The following is a 23,273-nucleotide window of genomic DNA, read 5'->3' as shown; positions in this document are numbered from 1 at the left end:
TGAGTGCCGGCCTGTGAACCAAAGGGTCGCTGGTTCGATTTCAGAGCACATGCATAGGTTGCAGGCCAGGTCCCAGTTCGGAGTGCATGAAAAGCAACCATACCTGGTTTCTCTCCCTCTCTGTCTCCCTCCCTTCCCCTCTAACTAAAAATAAAGAAATAAAATCTTTAAAAAAAAGGAATATCAAAGAGTAGGACCACAGCAGCAAGGCTGTATCTGGCACATATGGCACCGCGCCCAGGGACACTGCCCAGGGACACCATGCTGCTGAAGGAGGATGAGGGCCGAAAGTTGGGACAGGAGGCTGCGGAGTGGTGCAGCCAGCACAAGAGCTGTGCTGACGTCCTGCACCCACAGCGGGTATCATGGTGGGAAGGAGAGCCGAGGGCTAGAGCCCAGTACAGAGCCGGCAGGGTCGGCACACCCGGCAGAGAAGGGTGCCATCCAACCAGGCCCCAGACCAACAGGAGCGCTGCTGGCAGCATCAGTGATGAGAGCTGAAGGTCGAGGGATGGGTCGGGAGGACAAGACACACCTGACAGAGGAGCGTGCTATGCGGCCCAGCCTGCACTTGCATCAGGACCCCCTGTGCGGCCCGTGTCCGAAATGCCAGCCCCAGGAACCACGGCACAGACACAGCCAGGTCATTTCCAAAGTCCCATCTCAATGTGCCATTGCCACGGAAATGGTGGGGATGATCCAGGGCTGAGGGGATAAAAGGAAAGTGGTCACAGGCCCCACCTGAGGAGAAGTTACCCTACAGTCCCCTCCTACCCAACGCTGCCTACTCACTGAGTCGACAGTCTTTGCCACCAAAGCCCACAGGACAGTCGCAGCTGAAGCCACCCCACCGTTCTGAGCAGATGCCATTGTTCTTGCATGGGTTTGAGTCACAGAAGTGGAGCTTGGCCTGGCAGCCTGGGAAAGGAACACACATGAAGGACATGAGACATGAGGGGGCACAAGTGCTAGACAGACATAGGGGGTCCACGTAGCCCTCCGCCTCCTCCCTATGATGGGGACATGGCCTACCTGCCATGGTGCCATTGTTTGCAACAAAGGCCGCCATGTCCACTTGGCGGCCATCAATGTGCAGGTCCCGCATGCAGCCAATGAAATCCTTGTGGGACACGGGGAAGTTCTCGGGGAGGTTGGGAACACCCCCCAGGAGCAGAGGGCCCGTCAGGTCCAGGGACCTGGGGGTCAGGGGCCCACGTCATTGGCGGGACTGGAGCCAGGGCAGGGTTGCTCCTAGGAGCCACAGGAAGTGGAGGGGGTAGGACTCGGAGGGCAAGGTGATGGAGGAGGGAGGGTAAGGCCAGGCTGGGGGAGCAGCTGAGGCCTTCTTTCACTTGGGGATGCGAAGGAGAGCTCATGATGGGCAGAGGGTCTGGGGAAATGTGGAAGAGCAGGGGTGAGGGTTAGGAGGAGAGGTGTGTAGATTGCCTGGGGTAGTGGATAGAGAAGTGAGGTAAGGTTTTAGGGTCCTAGTCGGGGGAGGAAAATCTTGCCTTTGGGGGAAGGAAGTAGAGTCTGGCAGGCTAGAGTGAGAAGTGGGTTGGTGAAGGACTGGGGTGGGCTTTGGAAAGCACGGGGCATGGCAATCAGGGGCTGGGGGGCCTCACTTCTTGGAGCTTGTTTGCATGCCAGCAGCCGCACACGAGTAGTTTCCAATCTCAGCACCAAACTGCAGAGCCACGGCCACGTCGCAGTCATCCACACTCAGCACAGCCACCTTGTCCTTGGAGGGGCCCTGAGCACCCCCCAGGGCATCTGTCCGGGGCTGGAGACCCAGACACACCACTCAACAGGACCCCACAGTGACCCCGGAGGGGTAGACCTGGCATCCCAGCTTCCCCCTTACTCCCAGGCCAAGGGTGGTGCCCACCTTGTTGTAGTATCTCAGATGCACTGTGTGCCACTGCCCGTCACTCAGGCCCCCTGGAACTGTGGGGCTGACCACCGTGTTGGACTCACCTATTTGGGGGATGCATGTGGAGGGTTGTCTGGAGTTGCTAAGTTGGCACCTTCCCCCAAGTCATGGAGGCATGGCTACTTCTAGGATAACCCTGGATGCATCAGATCACTTCCCTCCACTGATGACCACGCTGACTGGACCAGAGTGCCTTGGACAGACAGGAGCAGCCCACCCTTCTTGGAGAGATGGGCTTTCCCCCGAAACCAGGTCCTCACTGATGTCTATCTGGCAGGGAGGCAAACCCCAAGGGATTCGGGGCTTGCAAACGCCCCTATCTTACCAACACGTGCACCCACTTGCCCACACACATCCTCATGGCATCCACCTGTGGAATATGTGAGCCGCACTTGCCCGGACACGAGTTCCAAGGCCAGGAAGTCATGTTTCTCGTTCAGGCGCCCATTGTAGAAGAGTAGCCCACTTGGCTGCACCGTTGCAAAACTGTGTGGGGTGGAGTGGATAGGGCTAGTCACAAGCCTATACCTCCTCACACCCACCATCCCTGTGACCAGGTTGGTGGGCAGGGGGCGGGGCGGGAGGTGAGGGAGCAAACCCAAGCTGGGATGAGAGGGTGGGGCCGCCAGCGCAGTGATGTCAGGAGCAGCGAGGCTCTGAGACTCTCAGGCAGAGCGTCAGGGAGGGGCGGCTTGTGGGGCTGCGGGGTTGGGCAGTCCGGAATCTGAGTCAGGGTCGTGTAGGTAGCAGGGACGGTGTGGAGGACCAGGGAGATACGGGGCGGGCACCTACGAGAGGGACAGCGTGAGGTGGAAGCGCTGCCGCAGGCCCCGGAACATGACAAACGAACTGGGCGGGAAGGAGCGAGCCGACACCTCGCAGCGTGGGCCCTGGAAGGCGCCGCCTGCCGGGCACTGGCAGCGGAAGCCGCCATCGGGCTCATCTGCACAGGTGCCCCCGTTGCGGCAGACGCCAGGCACGCAGCGTCCGGCCTCCGTGTCCAGCTCGCAGTCTTCTCCTAGGGGGTCAAGCCACGGTCAGGACAACCTGGAGTGTTCCCCGGGGGGCGGGGCGGGCCCACCCGGGCCCACCCCCCCTCCCAAGGCCACGGGCTAGCAGGCGTGTTCCCACTCTTCTGCAATGTCTGGCGCCCGGTGGCCACGCCCCTCCGTGGTCCCGCCCAGTCCACTAAAACAGAGCACCACCGCCCCGCCTATGTGCACGGCCACGCCTCTTTGACAGCCTTAGCCCCGGCTTTAACCCTTTGTGACCGAGGCCCCTCTCAGGGCCAGGCTCTTCGGCTGCTGCTCTCACCGCGCCCAACTGGCCCGGGGTTGGTTCGAGAGATCCCGGTCCTCACTTGCATTGTGTGTGGTTCGGCCCTCGCGTTCTGCCCGAGCTCCCGCAGCTCCGGCTCGCCCCCTCCAGCTCACCTGTGAACCGTGGTCGGCAGACGCAAGTGTAGCCGCCCTCCCGCCGCGCGCAGGCACCGCCGTTGCGGCAGGGGTTGGAGTAGCAGAGGTCGAGCTCCGTCTCACAGAAGTCTCCCGTAAAGCCCGGTGGGCAGCGGCAGCGCAGGCCTGCGATGGGCTGGATGGGTCGGAAGAGCGTGGAGGCCGAGGCCAGGAAGGGCGCAGAGGAGTCAAAGCGCAGCACCGACACGCACTTCATGTAGTTCTCGCAGGGCTCGCGCAGGCACACGTTGTCGTCGAAGGGCAGCACGTCCAGAAGGGAGCGGGCAGCGAGCGCGGCGCGGCGCACGTACAGCTGCTCTTGCAGCTCCTCGGAGCTGAACCAGGGACCCGCAGCGCCAGCCGCGGCCCCGCGTGGCGCCAGCGCTGAGAAGCTCACATTGAGCACAGTGCCCCCCACGTCCGTGTCGTTCTGGATGTTGAAGATGAAGACGTCCTCGGCAGGTGTGGCAAGTACCGCGGCCACGCCTTCCAAAAAGTGGCCCAACAGCGGCGACAGGAAGCGCTCCTGCCACATGTTCTCCAGGCGAACGGTCAGGCTGTTGGCCAGCAACTCTTCAGTGATGATGACCACACGCAGCACACACTGCGCTGTCACACTGTGCAGCCCATCTGCGGCCAGGGGTAGGGGCAGTGGTCAGCCTGGGGTCAGCGGCTGCCCACCCAAGGACACAAGAGGCTGGGGCCAGTGACTGCCCAGTTCCCCAGCACCTGAGTCAGCAGGCTGACGGTACTAGGAGACAGGGGGTTCTGGGGCTTGTGACCACCAGCTCTGGCAGTGTCTGGTATCAACAAGTTACTGCTTCCTCTCTTCTCCTTCCAACACAAGGAGGGGCTTGAATCAGGGATTAACCAGCAACCCTACCCCCAGTGCCCATGGGTGGCGAATTGATTCCTCCAACAGAACACCCTCCCCCCAGTTATCATGCTCAGCAGGCCACCCCCACTCAGGACACAAAGGGGAGCCAGGGCCACTGAACACCCATCCGCCCACATTGCCAAACATTGCAGAATGAGCAAACACATCTCAAAAAAACCAAAGAGAGTTCTGGGTCAGTGATCACCCGTCCCCTAGCTTTCTCTGGTCGGCTAACTACTTTCCCGTGGCATTAGAAGGGCACTGACCCTGTGACCCACTCAACCCCATCCCTCCAGGTCAAAAGCTCCCTCTCAACCGGCAGGTCTTGCACCCTGACTTCCTCCACCTTCAGCATTCTTAGGCCAGCAAGCTGCCCATCACCACAGACCTGGGTCCTGCAATCTTAGTGGGTAGATGAGGTGCTCATGTGCCTTGTCCCCAGACTATACACACACTAGGTGGTCGACGAGGACTGGTTGTTCAGTAAACTGAGTGACAAATGGTGGCAGTGCCTTCTGGGGCAGTGCCAGGAGTCATGCTCCAGACTGGGGAGCAAACACCAGGAAATTCTGTCTCCCAGCCTCCACAGCCTCCAGCAGGCTGGATTGCAAGAGCCTCTCCCACCTACACCCTCCTATCAGGGAGGGCTTTGTGAAGACCTGCGGTTTTGGAGGCAGGAAAGAGACAGGTGGACCTCCAAATATTTTTCCAAAGCAGAGACTTGGTCAGTCCCTTGGATAGCAGCCAGGCCAATATGGGCCCACTTTCTGCATGAAGCTGCCGTTCTCGACCACTGAAACTATTGGGTTCCCTCTCCTACACACATGGGGTGAGGGTCAGAGTGCACCCAAAGTAACCCATCATGTGAACAGAGGTGTGGTGTCGGCTGGCTTTTCCTGCAAGCTCTAGAGCATTATCCCAGGACCTCCAGGCTTTTGGAGGGAGAAGGGCTATTCCTAGGGTAGTAGACAGTTCTAGATGCCCTAGAACTTTTGGGATTCTGCAGAGACTTCCCAAGAACCTAAGCAGGGACTATGGAAACAATCTGCGAGGCCTATGGCAGATCCTGTAGGGTGCAGGAACCACAGGATTCTAGGGATTCTAGAAGACATGGAAATCCTTCTTTGGTTTGTGGTGCCCTGTGGAGTCCCTGAGCCTGAACAGGTTGAAGTCACTGGGTCCTGGGAGGATTTTGCCTGCCTCTACCCCTTACCTGTGACAGTCACCAACATGGAGGCCACTAGTGGGCGGTTGTTGTCTAGCTTGCGGCTGAGTCGAAGCTCTCCACTGGTCTGGTTGACCACCAGCAGCTGCAGCTCATTGCCCCGCTCAAAAGAGTAGAAGAGGTGGTCGGAGACATCGGGGTCATAAGCTGGGATGCGGCCAATGATGCCTGAGGGGAAGGTGTCTGAGCGGTTGGATACATAGTTGTTGAAGAGGATCTGGAAGTTGTTGAGTACCGGGCTATTGTCATTCTGGTCAACCAGGCGAACATGCACAGTGGCCCGACTGACCAGAGGGGCAGACGTGGCCTGCACCACAATCACATATTCCTGGCGAGCCTCATAGTCCAGGTCAATGAGTGCTGTCAACTCTCCAGAGAAGATATCCATTTGGAACAGCTCAGGGATGTTCCCCTCCACGATCTGGTACATTATATGGGCATTGGGACCTTCATCAGGGTCCAGTGCAGTGATCTGGGCCACCACCGACCCCACAATGCTGTTCTCCTTCACCCGAACCTCAAAGTCCTCAGCTGGGAAGACAGGTGCATTATCATTCACATCCTGCACTGTCACCTGGATGCTGACTGGAGTCCGAAGCGGGGGCACACCTCGGTCCACAGCATAGGCAGTGAGTTCATAGACTGGAATGGCCTCCCGATCCAGCCGCCTCACTGTGCGGACGATGCCAGAGGTGGGCTCAATGGTAAAATCTCCATCTCCATCTTCTCCATTCTGGAAAGTGTACTGGACTCGACCATTGGCATGAGCATCCCGGTCAGTGGCTGAGATCTGCAGGACACTGGTAAAAGGTGGGGCATCCTCTGAGACCAAGCCCGTGTAATGGGAGGCCACAAATTTCGGAGCATTATCATTCACATCATTGACCATCACCTCGACATAAGTGGTGTCTGCCTTCTGTGGAATGCCATTGTCTCGGGCTGTAATAGCCAGTGTGTAGGTCACCTGGTCCTCATAGTCCAGTGGGGCCTGTAGTGTAATGGCCCCGGAGTCTGCATCAATGCGGAACTGGGGCAGGTTGTCCTCCAGCAGATAGGTGATACGGGCATTCTCACCTACATCATCGTCAGAGGCACTGATGACCACCACAGTGCTACCCACTGGCCGATCCTCATTCACACTCACTGAGTAGTGGGCACTTTGGAAGACTGGCCGGTGAGTGTTGGCATCTGTGATGTTGATGTGCACGTAGCAGTGATCCTGAAGGGCACGGTCAGATGCAGTTAGCACCAGCTTGAAGTAGCGCTCCTGCTTGTAGTCCAGTGGCAGAGCCAGGGTCACCAGACCTACGCCACCCTGGGTGCTGATGGCAAAGCGATTCCGAGTGTTGCCACCTGTGATCTGGTAGCTGATGGCACTGTTGGCATCGCGGTCTACAGCGGTCACACTTACCACACTGGTGCCCACAGCTGCATCCTCATTCAGCCGTAGGTGGTACTCCTTCATTGTGAACTCAGGCCGATTGTCATTAACATCCAGCACAGTAACTGTGACGCTGGCTGAGGCAGAGAGAGGGGGTGAACCATGGTCTCGGGCCTCCACACCAAAGAAGTAATGCTCCACAGACTCACGGTCCAGGGGGCCACTCACAGAGACCCACCCAGTTGCACTGTTTATCACAAAGGGAGTATCAGGTGCCACACCAGTAAGGGAGTACTCCAATCTGGCATTCTCCCCATGGTCTGCATCCACTGCCTGAATGTGGATGACCGAATGGCCCAGGGGTGCGTTTTCCAAGACAGATACCTGGAAGGGCGTGCTGACAAAAATAGGAGTGTGGTCATTTATGTCCACCACCTGGATGCTGGCTAGGCCCGTGTTGTTGGACAACGGAGGCCGGCCTGCGTCCTGCGCCCGGATGCGCAAAGCATACTCTCGTTCTGCCTCAAAATCCAGAGGTGCCACCACCTGGATCTCACCCGTGAGGCTGTCGATGGCAAAATGGCCGCGGCTGTTGCCGCTGATGATGTTATAGTGCACTACTCCATTGGCGTCCTTGTCCTGGTCGGTAGCTGTGACGCGTAGCACCACTGTATGTGGGCGCACATCCTCACGCACCTGAGCCACGTAACGCTTCTCACTGAACTGGGGCGCGTTGTCATTTTCGTCCAGTACTGTAATGTGCACACGCACAGTGGCAGAGCGCGGCCCAGGTTCTTGGCCCTGATCGCTGGCCTCTACCACCAGCTCATAGCTTTCCATGTGTTCACGGTCCACACGACCGCTGGTGCTGATGAGGCCTGAGCGCGGATCAATCTCAAAAGCAGCGGCAGCTGCAGCGCGCGTAGCTTGTGGCCCCACGAAGCGGTAACGCAGGTTGGCGTTGGGGGGCGCGTCGCCGTCGGTGGCACGCAACTGTAGGATTGGGTAGCCTTCCTCCACATTCTCACGAAGCGTTTCCCGATATTGCGCCTGCTCAAACACTGGCGCATGGTCGTTGCGGTCGGCCACTGTAACGGCCACCATGGTGGTGGCTGAGAGGCGCGGCGAGCCATGGTCCTGTGCTGTCACGCGCAGATAGTGGCGCTCCATGCTCTCGCGATCCAGAGCGGCCTCCGTGCGGATGAGGCCGCTCTGCGGGTCAATGCTGAACAGCTCCAGCGAGCGGCTATTCATAAGCGCAGCCAGGGAATATACTAGGCGCCCAGCCTCGCCTGAGTCTGGGTCCTGCGCCACTACGCGTAGCACCGCGGTGCCCGCTGCCTCGTTCTCGGGCACTAGCGCCTGGTAGTTGTACTGCGGAAACTGCGGGTGTCGGTTCGCAGCGCGACGGGGTCGGACCCGGCCTGCTAGGGGTATTCTCCAGGGCTCTTGCCCGGCGGGGGCCCCTGGGGGTCGCGGCCCCGGGCGCTGCGGAAGGAAGCGGCGGCGGCGGAAGAGACCACGGGAGCGCATGCGCTTGGGCGTGGGCTCGGGAGCTGTCCGATAACCGCGCGGTGCTGAACCAGAAGTAGGAGCTGTCCTTGTCGTGCGCGGTGCTGAATCCAGCCCAGGGCCAGATTCCGTAGCTCCGGGAGTACAGTCCGCCCGGGTGACTGTCCTCTTGGCTCGGGATATCAGGGTTCTCTCGCTTTGACCCCTGTGTCCCGGCATCCACAATTCTCCACAGCATCGCGTGGCTCCTACTTTTTTGGGGGCGCCTCTCCCAGCATTCCTCTGGGAGGACACCAGCTTGGAACCACGGGGCCGAACCACAAGGTCTGAAGGGAAGGGAAAACTGTTCTCTGGGCCTGGGACCCCTGGGGACAGAGCCTGTGGCAACAAGCTATCTCTTCGTGAGAGTCCTGTCCGCCTGCAAGAGGAGACCTCTGGGCGCCAGCATAACAGAGACCCCGGTCCCTGTCCTATCTCTTGCCCAGGGCTGCCTAATGCCTGAACCCTGTATTCCGCCCTAAGCCCCGCATCCGGCTGCTCAGGAGACCCTCGACCACTCTGGGCGCTTTGCCTTCCTCCTCGGAGCCCCACGAAAATGGGCTCCCTGATTCCCGGGCCAGGCTCTCCATCCTCTCGGGCTCCGGGGAGCTCGGGACAAAGAGCTAAGGCCCTGCCGCCGATCTGAGCCCCTGGCCCCGTAGCTGCAGGTACCCCCGGGTCCCAGCCTTGGCCCCCACCGGCCCCCAGATCTTCCCGGCTGAGAGGGAACAAAGAGAGGAGGAGCAGGAGTAGTGGGGTCGTCGGCCCCCTGAGGCCCCACCAAAGTGGCTGCCTCGCCATCACCCTCCGCCTCCCCACACGGCCTCCACCGTTCCCCACTCCGGTCCAGGCCTTGGGCCCACCCCGCCGCTTGGGCCCCCTCCCGGGCCCCTGCCGCCGCCCCGGCCCCCCGCCTCTCGGTCTGTCTCTCCGCGCCACCGCCGCCACCCTCTGGCCACCATCTACTCCACTGCCAGAGCCCCTCTGGAGTGTGGCTTCGGCTTTTGCCGTCCCCACCACAGCATCCCCGACGCTGCTGCCGCCTCCCGCCGCTCCAACATGGCTCCCGGCCGCCGCGATGGTTCGTTCCACCTCCGCCCCAAAGCCCCAAATCCGGTGGTACAGACCGTCGCGCATGGCAGCTCTGATTACTGAAGCTTGTGCCGCCATCTTTATTAATGGCAAAGCATAAGCGCTGCCCACGGTGCTGAGTAGGGTGTGGCGGGGACAGCCTTTGGATCTCTTTTTGCTCACGGCCACCGCCCTCACCCGCCTCTTTCCTTTTAGAGCGCTGTCCCTGCTCCGTCTCCCAGCCTTTCTTCTGCTTACGGGCCTCTTGTTGTCCTTCCTGAGAACTAGTTCCGAACGCTGTCCCGGATTTTGGTCTGAAAATTTGCTTCTCAATGAGAGTTCTCATGACTCTTGCTGGGGCAGATATCATGTGGAATCCTGGGGTAGAGGGGGCGATGTTTGCAGGGGGCGCGGTACCTGGGGCGCCAGCAGCCCGAACAATAGCTTTAACTGTTCGATCAGTGAGTTTTAACTCATGAAATGCCGCGACCACCTTCTTGTTTGGAGCTCCCCTGAGGAGCAGGAACGAGAGGTGACCCGCCGTAGGTGGAAGCAGAGGCCAAACTCTCCCCTGCCTAGACGGCCCCCAGTATTCTCCCGTGGCTGGGGGATTCTCCACCACACGTTACGTGCGCCTGCCTCTCCAGGTCACAGGCCTTGAGTGCTCTGGGATGCCACCTGGAGGCCGACGTTGCCACACAGCTGCCGGCCCGGCTCTTCGGATCCCGACCACTAGCTCACTGTGACAACGTCCCTTATTCCCTTGAAGGGACTAATGACAGCTCAATTCTCCCCACAGGTTAATACTGTTCTTCCCGCGCTGTGCAACTCCTGGTGTCGGTCGGCATCGGCTGGCCAATGGGGAGACGCAGCAGAATAGATGTCAGAGGCTATGAGTGAGGCGGGGAGTGAACGCCTGAGCGTTCCAATCAGAAAGTCACTGTGTCTACTGGCACAATGGGAGGCTCCGCCCCTGACGGCGGACTCATTGTCTGGGGAGAGGGGTCCGCGGGTTCCAGGATAGCCAGAAAGATTATCCAGCTCTACCAACCGGCGTGCAGAGGCAGCCGCGGCAATGGGCTGCACCTCCACATGCAGAGGGTGTGGGTTTACCAGGACGGAGGAGGGGTCAGGTCTGGGACCCCAAACGCTCCAAGGGGCGCGGCTTCGGCTTCAGGCAGAGGACCCCTACCAAAGGTCTCTGTCCCGCCCCAACCGGTAACTATGACATCACCACCAACCAATCAGTGCATTCTTTGGCCCTGACATCTTTGCTTCCGGGAGGCGGGGTTCCCGAGGGTTCCACCGCCTAAGCTGCGGTGGAGAGCCTGTGGATGAGCTCAAGTGTTGGTCTCCTGTCTCTGATTCTGAGGACCCCCTAAGGTCGAAGCTTTGTGCAGGATGTGTGGTCTGGGTTCCTAAGGGCGTGATGGAGGAGCATCTGCATCCCCATCAAACATCCCTGTCAAACAAAGGCCCCTTGGACAGTCCCGTGAAAACTGGCAGCAGCTTCTCTGGTCCTCCTGCCCATAGGGCCACACTGTAAGTGCCAGCATCGGGACAGATGACACATCACAGCCCTCCCCCTCCCACGAGGTGTGTACACGGGGAAGACAGCAAAGCACAGAGGATCTCAAATGTTCCTGCCTCAGCTTCCCAAGGACCTGTGCTTTCCACTGAATTACAGTATTTCAGGAGAATCATGGTTCTCGGCCTTCAGCACCCCAAGTGAGCCCGGAGTCTCCATTCGGAAAGAGAAAGGGAGGCATAATGCCTCCAGGATGGAGAGAAATCACCATGTTGTGCAACACGGAGCTTTCACTGGAGCCAAACATTTCAGCCCTTGCTCAGGTCCAGGGGAGCCTCTGTGCTTAACCTTCTGACAGTGGACAGTTAAGGGTATCTCCCCATCGGTCCCCGTGCTTTGCTCCTGTGAGTTACCTGTCAAATGTAATTGCCTCAGCTTCCTAAGAACCTGTTTCCCAGGGCCTAAGCCTACCCCTGACCTCGCTGTGCTGCTCACTGCATTGGTTTCGTTGGGAGAGTCCTCTGCCTTCAGTGCTCCGCTGAGAAAGGCTAGGTCTAGAACCCAAGTCCCAGTATCAGGGATTCTGGATGTGTGCAATCACTTGATAAAAATCTTGATGAGCCCTGGCTGGTGTAGCTCAGTGGATTGAGTTCGGGCCTTCGAACCAGTTGACCGAGGTTCGATTCCCAATCAGGGCACATGCCTGGGTTGCAGGCCAGTTCCCAGCAGGGGACACACAACAGGCAACCATACATTGATGTTTCTCTCCCTCTCTCCTTCCCTTCCCCTCTAAACATAAATCTAAAAATTAAAAAAAAAATCTTGATGAGCCCTGGCTGGTGTAGCTCAGTGGATTGAGCATGGGCAGTGAACCAAAGCATGTGACTGGGTTGTGGGCCAGGTCCCCAGTGGGGGCCACATGTGAGGCAACCACACTGATGTTTCTCTCCTGCTTTCTCCCTCCATTCCCCTCTAAAAATAAATCTTTTTAAAAAAAAATTATCTTGGTGAGAAATGAAGGGAACTGATCAAAACCATTCTGACCCTGGCTGGCGTGGCTCAGTGGATTCACTGTGGGCCTGCAAATTGAAGTCATTGGTTCGATTCCTGGTCAGGGCACATGCCTGGTTTGGGGGCCAGGCCCCCAGGTGGAGGCCTGTGAGACACAACTGCTTGATCTCATATATTGAGATTTCTCTCCCTTCCCCTGCCCCCCCCCCAAAAAAAAATCTGCCAACTGGTGTGGCTTGGTGGGTTGAGCGTCACGCCACAGACCAAGGTGGCCGGTTTGATTCCTGGTCAGGGGAAATGAAATGCCTTGGTTGCAGGGTATGGTCCCTGGTCTGTGTGCATATGAGAGACATCCAGTGCTTCTCTCTTGCACACTGATGTTTCTCTCCCCCTTCCTCTCTCTAAAAACATACATCTTAAGAAAAAAAAACACCTCACTCTGGTGAGTGAGCAGAAACTTCTTGACTCTCCTGCCCCCACTTCAAGAGCTTTTGACTTGGGAGCGAGTAAGGAAAATAACGTTTTTGCCCTAATTCCCCTCAAACAGTGCAGATCTCACCCGTACCTGTTTTATTCTTTTTGAATCCCCCCCCCCCCATAATGATCAAATCTCTGCTGAAGCTGAATAATGAAAGATCTCGCTGGGCCCATGACGAAACAGAGCTGGACAAGGCCCAGGTATTCAGAAAGGCCAGGGCTGGGGTCAGGGGGAGGGAGGGAGGGAGGGAGGGAGGGAGGGAGGGAGGGAGAGAGAGAGAGAGAGAGAGAGAGAGAGAGAGAGAGGGCATTCAAGGCAAAGAAACATTTAAGTGAAGCCCAGAGGGGCAGTCACCTGTACGAAGACCACAAGGCACTCGGTGGCTGTGGTTCAGAAGTGGGAATTCAACAGGACTCTAGGGACCTTGAAGGACAGGCCTGTTAGGGACCACCACATCAGGCTGGAGCGGCCAGGGCAAGCTAATGACAGGGTTCTGAGGTCCCAGTGCCCCTGCCCATGTTCTTCCCACCACCACCCAGGACTGTACTGAGAAGCCTGTTTGCAGAGGCCTGTGATTTATTTCCAAAGGTGAGCAGTGACACACAGGAAAATACACACGGCTTTCCAGTCTGCATTTTTACAGAGAAAATAGAATCTGTCATTGGCTTTCTCAGTGTCATCACTCCATTCTGTGAGGCTCGATGGGTGGCCCATTCCAAGATTCTGCTCTCAAAGCAGCAGCTTGGCCAAGGCCCCTGGGGGTGGGAGTGAGGGGTAGCACCCCCCACCCCAGGGGCAGGAGAAGCGCATGAGCAGCATTTACCGCAAAGCTAAGGCAAAGAAAAAAAAAACAGAGCTGGTGGGAAATCCCCTCACCCCAAGGACATGGCTGGCTGCAGCCCAGGACACAGACCTGACGGGTGGGGACAGGGGCTCTGGCCCAGCCTGGAGCAGCAGCAGCAGCAGCAGGACTCTGAGTGTGCATGTGTATATGGGGGGTGGGGGGACATGCTGAACAGGCAGCCTAGGGCAGATGGACTTCAGCTCACAAACTACCTTTGCCCCAGCATTGTTCCCAGAGTGTGGTCCTCAATTCTGCACTTGGCCCCTCGCATTAGCCCTACTTCAGGTGGGGGGCCCTGCTCAGGTCCCTTCCACCACCACACCCCCTAACACTGTCAGTGCAAAACATTCTTAGGGCCAAGCCCCAAGTCCTCTGATCCCTGCCCAGGGCTGCAGGGAAGGGAGGAAAGGAAGGTGCTAGCTGGGGGCCTCGCCCAGCACTGGAAACTCCTTGCACATCTCTTGAACAATCATGCGGTCCATCTGGCACTGGGGTGAGGCGTCTTCTTCAGCCAGGATACGCCGCAGTGTGGCTTGCAGGTCAGTGAGCCGGTGGCGGTGCTGCAGATAGGGTGTGGAGCGGACCACGGCGTGCATCAGGGACAGGTACTCCATGCGCAGCTGTGGGAAGAGCGGGCAAGCTCACGGACCCCAAGGAGGCACTGCTGCCAGAGAGAGACAGGCCCCGTGGCAGCCACATGGACCCTGGGGCTGTGGACCAGCTCACACCAGTGAAGATCAGGGTCACATGCCCAGCACCCAGAGTACACTTGGCACAGAACTGGCCTTTGATAGCTGTTGAATAAGTGAGTAAGTGAACGAATCAGCGGAGACACGGACAGTCCCAGAAGGTGGCTGGCCCAAGAAGTCCTGGCTCAGTGAAGTGGCAAGAAGCAGTGGCGAGCCCCTGCCGCCGTCCAATGCTGCACTCTCGTGGTAACATTGTATGAATTCAGGGGACTTCTGCTTCTCACTGTCCCCTCACTCTGGAAGATCGCATTCATACCCACAGCTCCAAACGTGACCCACACCCATACCTTTGGCCTAGACTTCTGTGAGCTCCAGAAGAGAACCATCCAACTGCCACTGGTCATCTCTGCATATCTCAAAGGGACCTCAACGCCCTACGTCCCCCGTCAAACTCACTGCTGTCCGTTCAGATGCGCAGGCCAAACCTGCAGGCATCCTCTCTAACCTGTCTCTCTGCACACACCCGAAACCCCACCCCACCCCATCACCTTACAGCCTCCACCTGCTCTGAATCCCTCTCCAGTTACCAACCCCAACTCACCCTCCCCGCACCTTGGGTTAAAGAGCTCCACCAGCCGCTCCAACCTGACACCCCAAGCTGCTCCTTCCCTTCCCTGAGGCCCCAGTGCACTGACCTGACCCAGCATTTTCTCTCTGGGTCTGCGCCCCCACCATCCCTCATTTCTCTCTACCTCAGATTAGGCAGCAGCACCCTGCTGACGCCCACCCTTGGTCAGACTCAGTGCCTGAGCAGCAGACAGCTGCAGAGCTGAGCGCAGCCCTCGACCTCCTTCCCGACCACAAACTTTGATAGACACACATTGTCTGGGGCTGCCCCCGCTTTTCTCAGCTGTGCTCACTTTTTCCTCAAAGTGCCACTGCCCACCATCTCTGTCTTGCAAACCCAAACCGCTCCCCATCAGCTGGCCTTGCACTTGAGAAAACAAGCCCCCTCTCAGGGAGCCCCGTCTTCTCTCAGCACTGGCACCTCCCCTGCCCCCACTGCAAGGAGCTGTCTGGGCCCTCCGCCAACACGGGCCTGGACCCCATGACCTTACCCACTCGCCTTCTGCAGCATCCCCCACCCTGCCCTGCAATACATCAGCCAGTGCTCCGCACTTCCCGGATGGTTCCCTCTGGCTCTCTCTGGCTCCGAGAGGTGTGCCACTCTCCCATCTTTAAAGCACCCTCCCTGGCTCTCTGTGCCCTCCCTCCGGTCATGCCTCCTTCCCTGCTCCCCTTCACAGAAGCTCAGACTTGCTCCACTTACTGCTTCCAAACGCCCCCACTCACGTTCTCTTCCCTCCACTCCACAGACACGGCCTGTACACCACCACTGACCTCTGTGTGGCTAATCTAGTGGCCAATTCTCAGTGCTTATCTTACTCAGGCTCCTAATTGTGCAGACAGCTCACTCCCTCCTCCAAACACGTGGCCTTGGGCTCCATTCCCTTGGTTTTCCTCCTGGGTTTCTCCCTGCTTACCCCACAGGGTCTCGTGCTGGGGCCCAAGCTTCCTTCTGAACTGTCCCTCCTGTGACACAGTCACACTGCCACAGGCTTCCTGCTCCACCTACGCACAGACAACGCCAAGGTGTCTCTGCAGTCCCGGCTGCCTCCCTGACGTCCTCTGTACCTACACGTCTAGAAGTGAACTTCTCAATCTTGACGCTTCAAAACATAACTCGAGCCCTCCTACCGCCCCCATGTCGAGGCTCCTCCCCACCTCAGCAAGCAGCGCCTCATCCATCGCCTGCTCAACATGAGTGCGGCATCGAGCCCCACCTGAAACATTTTCAACACCCAACCCCAAGCTCTTCTCCCTCCCCCAGGCTCCCCCCACCCGCCCATCCAACTGCCACCAGACAGCAACAGCCACTTCCTCATGGGCCATTCCGTGGGTGTCCATTAGCTCAGGGGCCCTCCCCAAACATGGGCCTGTGTACCTCGCTCCTTGGAGAAGCTCTCGCAGCCTCCACATTCCACTTCCTCTCCGCACCACCCACCACTCCCTCCACCCCAGCTTTCTCGGACAGACCACCCGCTATGTCACCTCATGGCGGGCTCCTCTGGGGCCTGGCACATCAGGGGGGCTCCCATGCTTACCTGGCACCAGGAGCAGCCCCATCCCTTGTCTCCGTTCAGCGTCATGTCCCCCCACTTTGTGTCAGTTTCTACACAACTACTGTCCCTATGGCAGACCACTCCGGGCACCTTGTCTCCGGGCGACAGGTCCGCGATGTGTCGCACGGTGATGTCGATGAGCGCCATCATGTCTGTGTGGTAGAAGATGGCCGCCGTGGTGGGGCTGGCAAACACGTCCTGCAGGAACTTGAGGACAGAGTGCGGCGGCTGTGGCTCGTGCCTGAAGATGCGCACAGGGTCATCTAGGAGGCGGCAGAAGAGACGTCAGGGCAGTCCTCGTGGGGCGCCCAGTCACCCCCAGGAATCATGGGGTCATGGAATCACAGGACTCCTGGGCCCTCACCCCCTCTGTTCAGGAGCAAGAGCAGCTTCTCAGAGAAGATCTTGACATTGGTGTGCTTGCTCAGGGCGGCCATGATGACGTTCTGGTCGGGGGCTGAGGAGGGACATGGGTGTGGGTGAACGTAGGGCTGCGTCCAGAGAGCCCCTAGCAGTGGCCAGCTACCTCGAGGCCGGGCCCCACCCTGACCTGGCAGGTGCAAGTTGAGCGCCAGAAGCAGGTTCGTGCAGAGATCCGGCAGCTGCTCTGTGGTGTCCAAGGGCAGCCCGTCCTCCACGATGCTCAGCAGGAACAGGGCAAAGGGGGTGCCCAGGTGCTCTGAGAGAGGGGCAAACGGAAGTCTGCAGCCCTGGCCTCTGCTCCACATCCCCAGCCTCCCTGGCCATAGATCCTGGCTCCAGCTGGCTCTGGGCTCCCTACAGTGAGCTGGTCAGTGACCGGCCTTCTTACCATAGTGCGCGCAGGGCACTGCCTCCCCCATGGAGAAGACCATGGCCAGGATGAGGGCGGAATAACAGAGTTTCTGGTGGTCTGAGGGGGCAAGACAGGCAGTCAGAATCCCTACAGATGGCAGGACCCCCCCCTCTCCAGACGGCAAGAAGATCCCCTTGCCTCACCCTGCGTGTCTGTCTGCATGTCCCGCGCCAGCTCCACCGGCAGCACAGATGACACCAGCGTGGAGATGATAGCTGCATCCAAGCTGCACATGGCCCCAAAGCACTTGAGCAGCAGCAGCCGCAGTGACACCCGGTGCTCCTGGCAGGGGACCTGTGTGCTTAGCGCCTGGAGGCCCACCTCCACCCGGGTCCCTCCAGGCCCCGCCCCTCTGTCTCACACACACCATTTGGTAGTAGGCCACCAAGGCCAGGACAGACTCGAACTCGTTTCTCTTGCACATTTTCTTGCAAACTTCAGGGTCTGCATCAGTCTGTGAGGAGGAGGAAGTGTGCCAGTCACTCAGTGTGAGCCCTGCGGCCACATGTGAGCGAGCTGAGTACATGAAGGGAGACTCCTGAGCAGTGGAGAACGGCGCGGGGTGGGGGTGGCTGCCCTGCACGCTGGGAACAGCTGTGGGCCCCCACCCCTCACCAGAATGTGCAGCAGCTCCTCCAGGTAGCAGCGGATGACGCCCTCGTCCTCGTATAGGGCCCAGCTGCGCTGCTGGGCATCATCCTTCCGCCGAGCCAGGTCTGCAAAGATTACCTCCAGCCGCTGCTGGTCGTGGCAGACCTGCCCGGAGGGCAGGGCAGTGCTCAGGTCCTGGGGGAAAAGGGCGGGGTGGGGCTTAGCCAGCTCTCCTCCATCTCCAGGAAGCCCCCAAACTGGAGCCCAACCTAGGCCCTGAGGTCATGGGGTCACTGTGAGTCAGGCTGTGTCAGGCAAGGGATCCAGGCCTCACCTCCCAGAGCTGCCCCTGGTCAGTGTCCTAGGACCTGTGAGGGAAGTGGACTCAGGTTATCTTCCCTCCTCACCACTGCTCCCCTCAAGCTTCCAAGAACATCTGTTCCCATGGGCCACCCCTCAACATCAGGGCTCCCACAAATACCAGCCCAGTTCCTCATCCTCCTCCAGGTAACGCCACTGCCCCCAGTCTGGATAACCTCCTGGGACAGGCTTCTGCTCGAAGCGCGTGTGTGCGTGTTTCCCAGCAGACTGCCTCTCATCTCAGATCTGGATAAACCTCCTCCACGAGGTGGCTGTGGCCTCTGTCACCGCTCAAATGAGACTGAGACCCCAAGCTCCAGTTCTACTCAAAGGGCACCAGGCCTGTCATCTACCCACCTCCCTTGTTCCCCTCGAACTCTGCCAGCCAAGCAGTGCCAGCCATGCCCAGCACAGGCAAGCCATCTACCCACTGCTCCCCTGACCCCAAACCTGAGTTGCAGGAACCATGGAGCCCCAGGAAGCCCCACTGTGCAAGCTGGGCTCGCTATCCTCCAATCCCTCTCCCTGACTAGGGCCCCACCCTATGATGCCCACACACCTCACTCACGTCTAAGTACTCAGGCCTCCATCAAGTCCTCGAAGCACCCCCTCCTCTCCAATGCCAAGGTCAGCAAGGCACTGCCCTCACTCACGCCCTACGTCCATCCCTTCCCTGAAGCCAGAGAGAACTCTTGGCCACATCTGGTCCCACACCACCTGCACGCTCACTCCCTGTGTTCCAGCCATGCTGGCCTCGTCCCACTGCTTCCTGTGAGCCTGGCTCAGTCCTGCCTCAGGGCCTTTGTCCAGGCTGAGCCCCTGCCTAGAATGCTCCTCCTCCCACTCTGCTTAAGGGATCAGCTTAAATGTCCCAGCACCCAGCACACTGGTGGTGGCCCAGAGCTAGAGCTCAATATGCATCTGTCAATTAAAGGGTGGGCATAAGTGTGGGGGTGGGGGTGGCAGGGTGGTATGAGGATGGGGAGGCCCTTGGCCCTAGAGCCCATCCTCACCTTGCCCTCTACCAGCGAGAGGAGGACCTGCTCCATGACTGGTGAGATGGCTGGCACAGAGGCCTGGATGTGACCCACCACGACGCCAATAGCCACGCGGCATAGCTCGTGGCTCAGGCCGGTGTTTCTCCGCACGAGCTCCATCAGCTCTGCCCCGATGGTCCTGGGCACGACCGTCTCAGCCACCGCCTTCTCCTCTGTGGTCTCCAGGCTCAGCGCACCCAGGGCCTCCAGCTCATCAGGGGCTGAGGGTGTATCAACTGCCACCTCCTCTGTAGGGGGTTCAGGGGCTGGCACCTTGGAGGGAGGGGGCTGAGCTTGGGACACAGTGGTATGAGAACTGCGGCGGGGCACGGGCGGGGGTGTGGGTGAGCCGCTGGGGCCCAGCTCAGACGAGCTGGAGCCAGTATAGAGCGTGTCAAGGGAGGCGCTGCTGACTGAGGAGCCGCTGGACACAGAGCTGCCCCCGGAGGGCGTGGTGTTGCGGCCACCTGTGGGCAGAGAGTGGATGTTATGCTGGGGTAGCCGCCAGGGGCCCTATCCCTCGGCGCCCAGAGCCCTTGTCCCTGGTTCAGGGCCCAGTTCCTCTGCCAGACCCTCTCCACTGAGCCCATGGCCCCCAACTCCCTGACATAGCAGAGCAAGCATTCCAAGCTCACAGAGCCCCCACAGTTCCCCGAGCCCTGCCTCTCACCGCTCCCCGAGGCCACCAGGGCCTCACGATCTCGGCGCTTCACGGGTGGAGGGGGTGTGGCAGGTGCTGCTCGGCGAGGCTGTGGTGGGATCTGGGAGGGTACAAGTGAGGTCGGAGAGGGCAGGCTGCCATCTGGGCTGCCCTACCCGTGCTCCTGGACCCTTTGGGCCTCTGGACAAAGGCCTGAAGCCCACCCACCTCCCTTCCCCAGGCTGTCCTCACCATGTACCTGGTAGAGGCTCCTGTCTGCCCCAAGGTACTCAGAGCTAGGCAGGCTGTGCTGCCGCTCGAACCCAGCACGACACACTCCGTTGGGCTGCCTGCCAGCAGCAGAATCCAGATAATGGTCACTTGTGGATGGGGTCATAGCTGCAGGGCTGGAGGCAGAGGGGCCCCTGCGGGACAAAGTCTCTTTCCGGTGGTGGATCAGCTTCCTAAGGGACAGGGAGATCACTGGAGCTGTCACCTCCTAACTCCCAGAGTCACTGCATACTCCCTGTGGGATGCATGGGTCCCCCGCAGCCCAGGCCCCCCCACCTCCCTTATGCTCCACCCCGCTCTACACTAACCTCAGCCCTACCCCAGTGCCTCCCCAGCACCCACTGAAGGACCCCACCCACTGTGCTCACTGGGAGGTGCCCTCCACCACCCCCACTCACTGGAGGACTCCACGCTGCTCCAGGCTGTACTTGCCACCATCCCGCATGGCTGCATTGTGTACAGCCTCGATGGCCCGGTCAATGGCTTGGAGGACATCCTGCTCCAGGCCCTGGGTGGGGGAGCGGGGCGGGGCAGTTAGAACTGGGGCAAACAGAGAACCACAACAGCTGAGGCCTGGAATGCTAAATGTGAAAACAGAAAGCTGGACTAGAATGCGACATGGGGTTCTCAAACTGCGTCACTCAGGGAGCTGAGGCCTGGCATGTGGGGGCCCTGCTCAGGCATTTAGCCTACAGTGTGGCTCTCAGCTAAGATGTCTCCGAAAACCAGGAGTCCAGAGCAAACACACAGGCCAGGGACCCCTGGCTTGAGGCCAGGAGTACACACCTGGTCTATCCCCAGGCCTGACTATTCCCAGAGCTCAGACTGAGATGCCACACAGGGAGCCTGCAGAGTCTGGAGCCCTTAACAAATCACCCTGAACCTTGCTGATGGCTCAGAAAACCAAGGTCACACTCCAGAACATCCCTGATCTCACAGAGGCTTCTGCAGGTCCTAGTAACTGATGACAGGCCAAAGGGATCTCTTCTCCCTACCCCTGAACCAGCTCTCATCCCCCCAAGCTGGTGCAGGAATCTTCTAGACCCACCCCAAAAGCAGCAGTTCTGTGTTTGTGGCAAAGGATGAGACATAAGAACCTGTCCCAGATTCTGTTTTGTTGACCCCAGCAACTCAGAGGCCCAACCTACCCAGCCTGCCAGGCATGGGGCAGGGAGTAGGGGGTGGCAGCAGTGGGACCGGCTACCTCCACCCCTTCTCCGTCCCTGACACACATGATCCATCAGGCTACACAGAAGCCTCAGAACTGAGGGGATGTCATCCCTACAGGGCAGCAAAGCTTCCATTGTGGGGACATATGGACACAGAGGTCAGCAAAGCCCTGCAGGTAGCACAGGGCTTGCCAGAGTGCAGGGAGACAGGAGTCAGAAATGGTAACAGAAAGAGAAAGGCCTACACACACAGAGGAAGAAAGACACAGAGATTGGGGGGGGGCGGGGGAGGCAGACAGGCAAAGGGAGAAAACGCAGAAAGAAATTGAGAGCCTGAGACAGACGGAGAGAATCGGAGAAAGACACACACATAGGGAGAGTCAGAATGAGCGCGTCAGGGTGTCCGAGGCAGGGAGATGCAGAGAGAAATCAAGACGCGGAGCGAATGGTAGCCTCTCTGCCTTCCCCAAACACCCAGCCCTACCGGCCCTGGCCCGGGGAGGGGCCTCGCAGGCCCAGGTGCAAGAAGCGGGCCTTTCCTCGGGGGCCTGCAGCAGCCCCCTGGCCCCAGAGAGCCTGGGTCTCACATGCTCGCCCCAGACCCAGCATCCCTGATGTCCACCACTGCCCACTAGGCACCCCTACGTGGGATAAGGCCGAGGGTCCCCTGCCCAGGGCCCATTCCTCTGGTAAGACCAGAGGACATCTCCAAGTTCACCCTGTCATTTCTGTCTTTAACTGGGCTGGGACAGGATGTTTCCTTAAGTCTAGGGACTAGGAAGGCCTTGGGGGTGTCGGGCACTGGCCAGGCCTGGAGGCTCCAGGCCTTCTTTCCTTGTGGTCAGAAGTGACCAGCTGGTGACACTGCATCCAAACCCCAACAGCAGGACTATTCTTGGGGAAACAGGAACTAGGGCTGTAGTGTCCACTGGAAGGATACAGAGCCCAGTCAGAACAGGGGAGGCCATGGGGAGGTCTCACTTCCTCACAATGGGAACAGCCCCCACTCCAGGCTGGGGACAAAGAGGCATGGAACTCCCCCACTTTCAAAGAAGAGGAAGTCTGAAAAGTCAGGACCTGAGACTTGGGGGAATGGGGGAGTTCCAGTTGAGAGCCTTGGTTCAGAGGGGGTGGGTGGTCTTAGAAGAGCTTAGGGAGTAGCTGAGTACAGGACAGGGAAAGACACTGAAGTCTCGGGGCTTTGGGAGTCATCTAGGGGACGGGGGTGTCTATGGCTCCAGGGCTCAAGTTGGGGGGCGGTGAGGACAGGGAGGATGGTTGTGGAAAGTGTCCAGGGTAGCCGGGTCTCCATGGTGGAAGCAGTGGCTCCAATTGGGGTCTGAGGGTGGGAGGCAAGAGTGTGGGGTCCTTGGGATCCAGGAAAGGGACCGATTAGGGATCTGGGGAATTGGTCAGAATTCGGTGGGGCTTGAATTCTATTCAGATGAGCGTTCAGCTATGGGATCCCAATGGGTCGGGGATCCCAGAGTTCCAGAGTCAGGTTTTTGGTAGGTCTGAAGTCCTTAGAGTTGGCTGTCAAGGGCCAGGTGCAATGTGGAGGTGCGAGCTCTTGGAGTCCTAGTCCTGGTGGGTTTGGAAAGAAACGGGGCCATCGTCAGACCAGGGGAAGCCATGGGTCAGGTTCTCAAACTCCTTCTCGGACCCAGCATTCTGGGGTTGGTAGTGCGAGCCAGTAACAGGACCCAACCTAAGGGTCGCGGGGGGCCGGTGGGGACGGGGCACACTCACCTGCAGGCGGCGCAGGTAGGCGGGCGGCACGTAGCCCGTCTCCCCACTGCGCGCCCGCGCCGCCAGCCACCAGTGCGCGCTGCTGCGCTCCAGCACCAGGAAGGTCTCGCCCGCGGCGAACGCCAGCGCGTTAGGCTCCGCCGAGCGGAAGGCGTACAATGCGCGGTACATGGGGCCGAGCCGGGCCGCGCTGGGGCAGGGTAGGCGGCGGGGGCTGTGGAACCGAGACTCAGGCCGCGAGCGCCGCACCCGCCCCGCCCCGTGACACAAAACGCGTGCGCGCGCGCGCCCGCCGCAGCCCCGCCCCTAAGTGTGTCAGCCCACGCGCGCAAGCGCAGAGCCGCCTGGCGGCCGCAGAGCTCCACAGTTCACCGAC

At 59.4% G+C, this 23,273-nt stretch overlaps 2 protein-coding genes across 3 annotated transcripts in view; both read right to left on the bottom strand.

Moving 5' to 3' along the window:
- LOC118989508 (cadherin EGF LAG seven-pass G-type receptor 3-like) overlaps window positions 1-9,222 on the bottom strand; it is a 36,671-nt gene extending 27,449 nt beyond the window's left edge. For both annotated transcript variants that reach the window (XM_037049800.1, XM_037049793.1), the window contains exons 1-9: window positions 5,478-9,222; window positions 3,367-4,017; window positions 2,726-2,951; window positions 2,304-2,419; window positions 1,889-1,977; window positions 1,626-1,783; window positions 1,033-1,196; window positions 793-918; window positions 536-705 (exon numbers count right to left, since the gene is read on the bottom strand). In XM_037049800.1, coding sequence (XP_036905695.1) covers window positions 536-705; window positions 793-918; window positions 1,033-1,196; window positions 1,626-1,783; window positions 1,889-1,977; window positions 2,304-2,419; window positions 2,726-2,951; window positions 3,367-4,017; window positions 5,478-9,222 — 5,445 coding nt within the window. The remainder of the gene's footprint in view (window positions 1-535; window positions 706-792; window positions 919-1,032; window positions 1,197-1,625; window positions 1,784-1,888; window positions 1,978-2,303; window positions 2,420-2,725; window positions 2,952-3,366; window positions 4,018-5,477) is intronic.
- Window positions 9,223-13,067: 3,845 nt separating this feature from the next.
- NCKIPSD (NCK interacting protein with SH3 domain) lies at window positions 13,068-23,068 on the bottom strand. Its single transcript, XM_037049792.1, has 13 exons — window positions 22,898-23,068; window positions 20,378-20,487; window positions 19,948-20,152; window positions 19,719-19,809; window positions 19,025-19,515; window positions 17,676-17,846; window positions 17,428-17,514; window positions 17,204-17,342; window positions 17,037-17,117; window positions 16,776-16,904; window positions 16,590-16,682; window positions 16,316-16,488; window positions 13,068-13,973 (listed from the first exon to the last, which is right to left on the bottom strand). The coding sequence occupies exons 1-13, from the start codon at window positions 23,066-23,068 to the stop codon at window positions 13,770-13,772; spliced, it is 2,145 nt and encodes a 714-aa protein (XP_036905687.1). The 3' UTR covers window positions 13,068-13,769.
- Between the last annotated feature and the right edge of the window lie 205 nt (window positions 23,069-23,273).

Source organism: Sturnira hondurensis, unplaced genomic scaffold (assembly GCF_014824575.4).
Source record: "Sturnira hondurensis isolate 20B ecotype Veracruz unplaced genomic scaffold, ASM1482457v3 Scaffold0006496, whole genome shotgun sequence".
Lineage (NCBI taxonomy): Eukaryota > Metazoa > Chordata > Mammalia > Chiroptera > Phyllostomidae > Sturnira > Sturnira hondurensis.
Note: the sequence above shows the minus strand (reverse complement) of the source record. Positions and strands in the feature narration are given on the sequence as shown.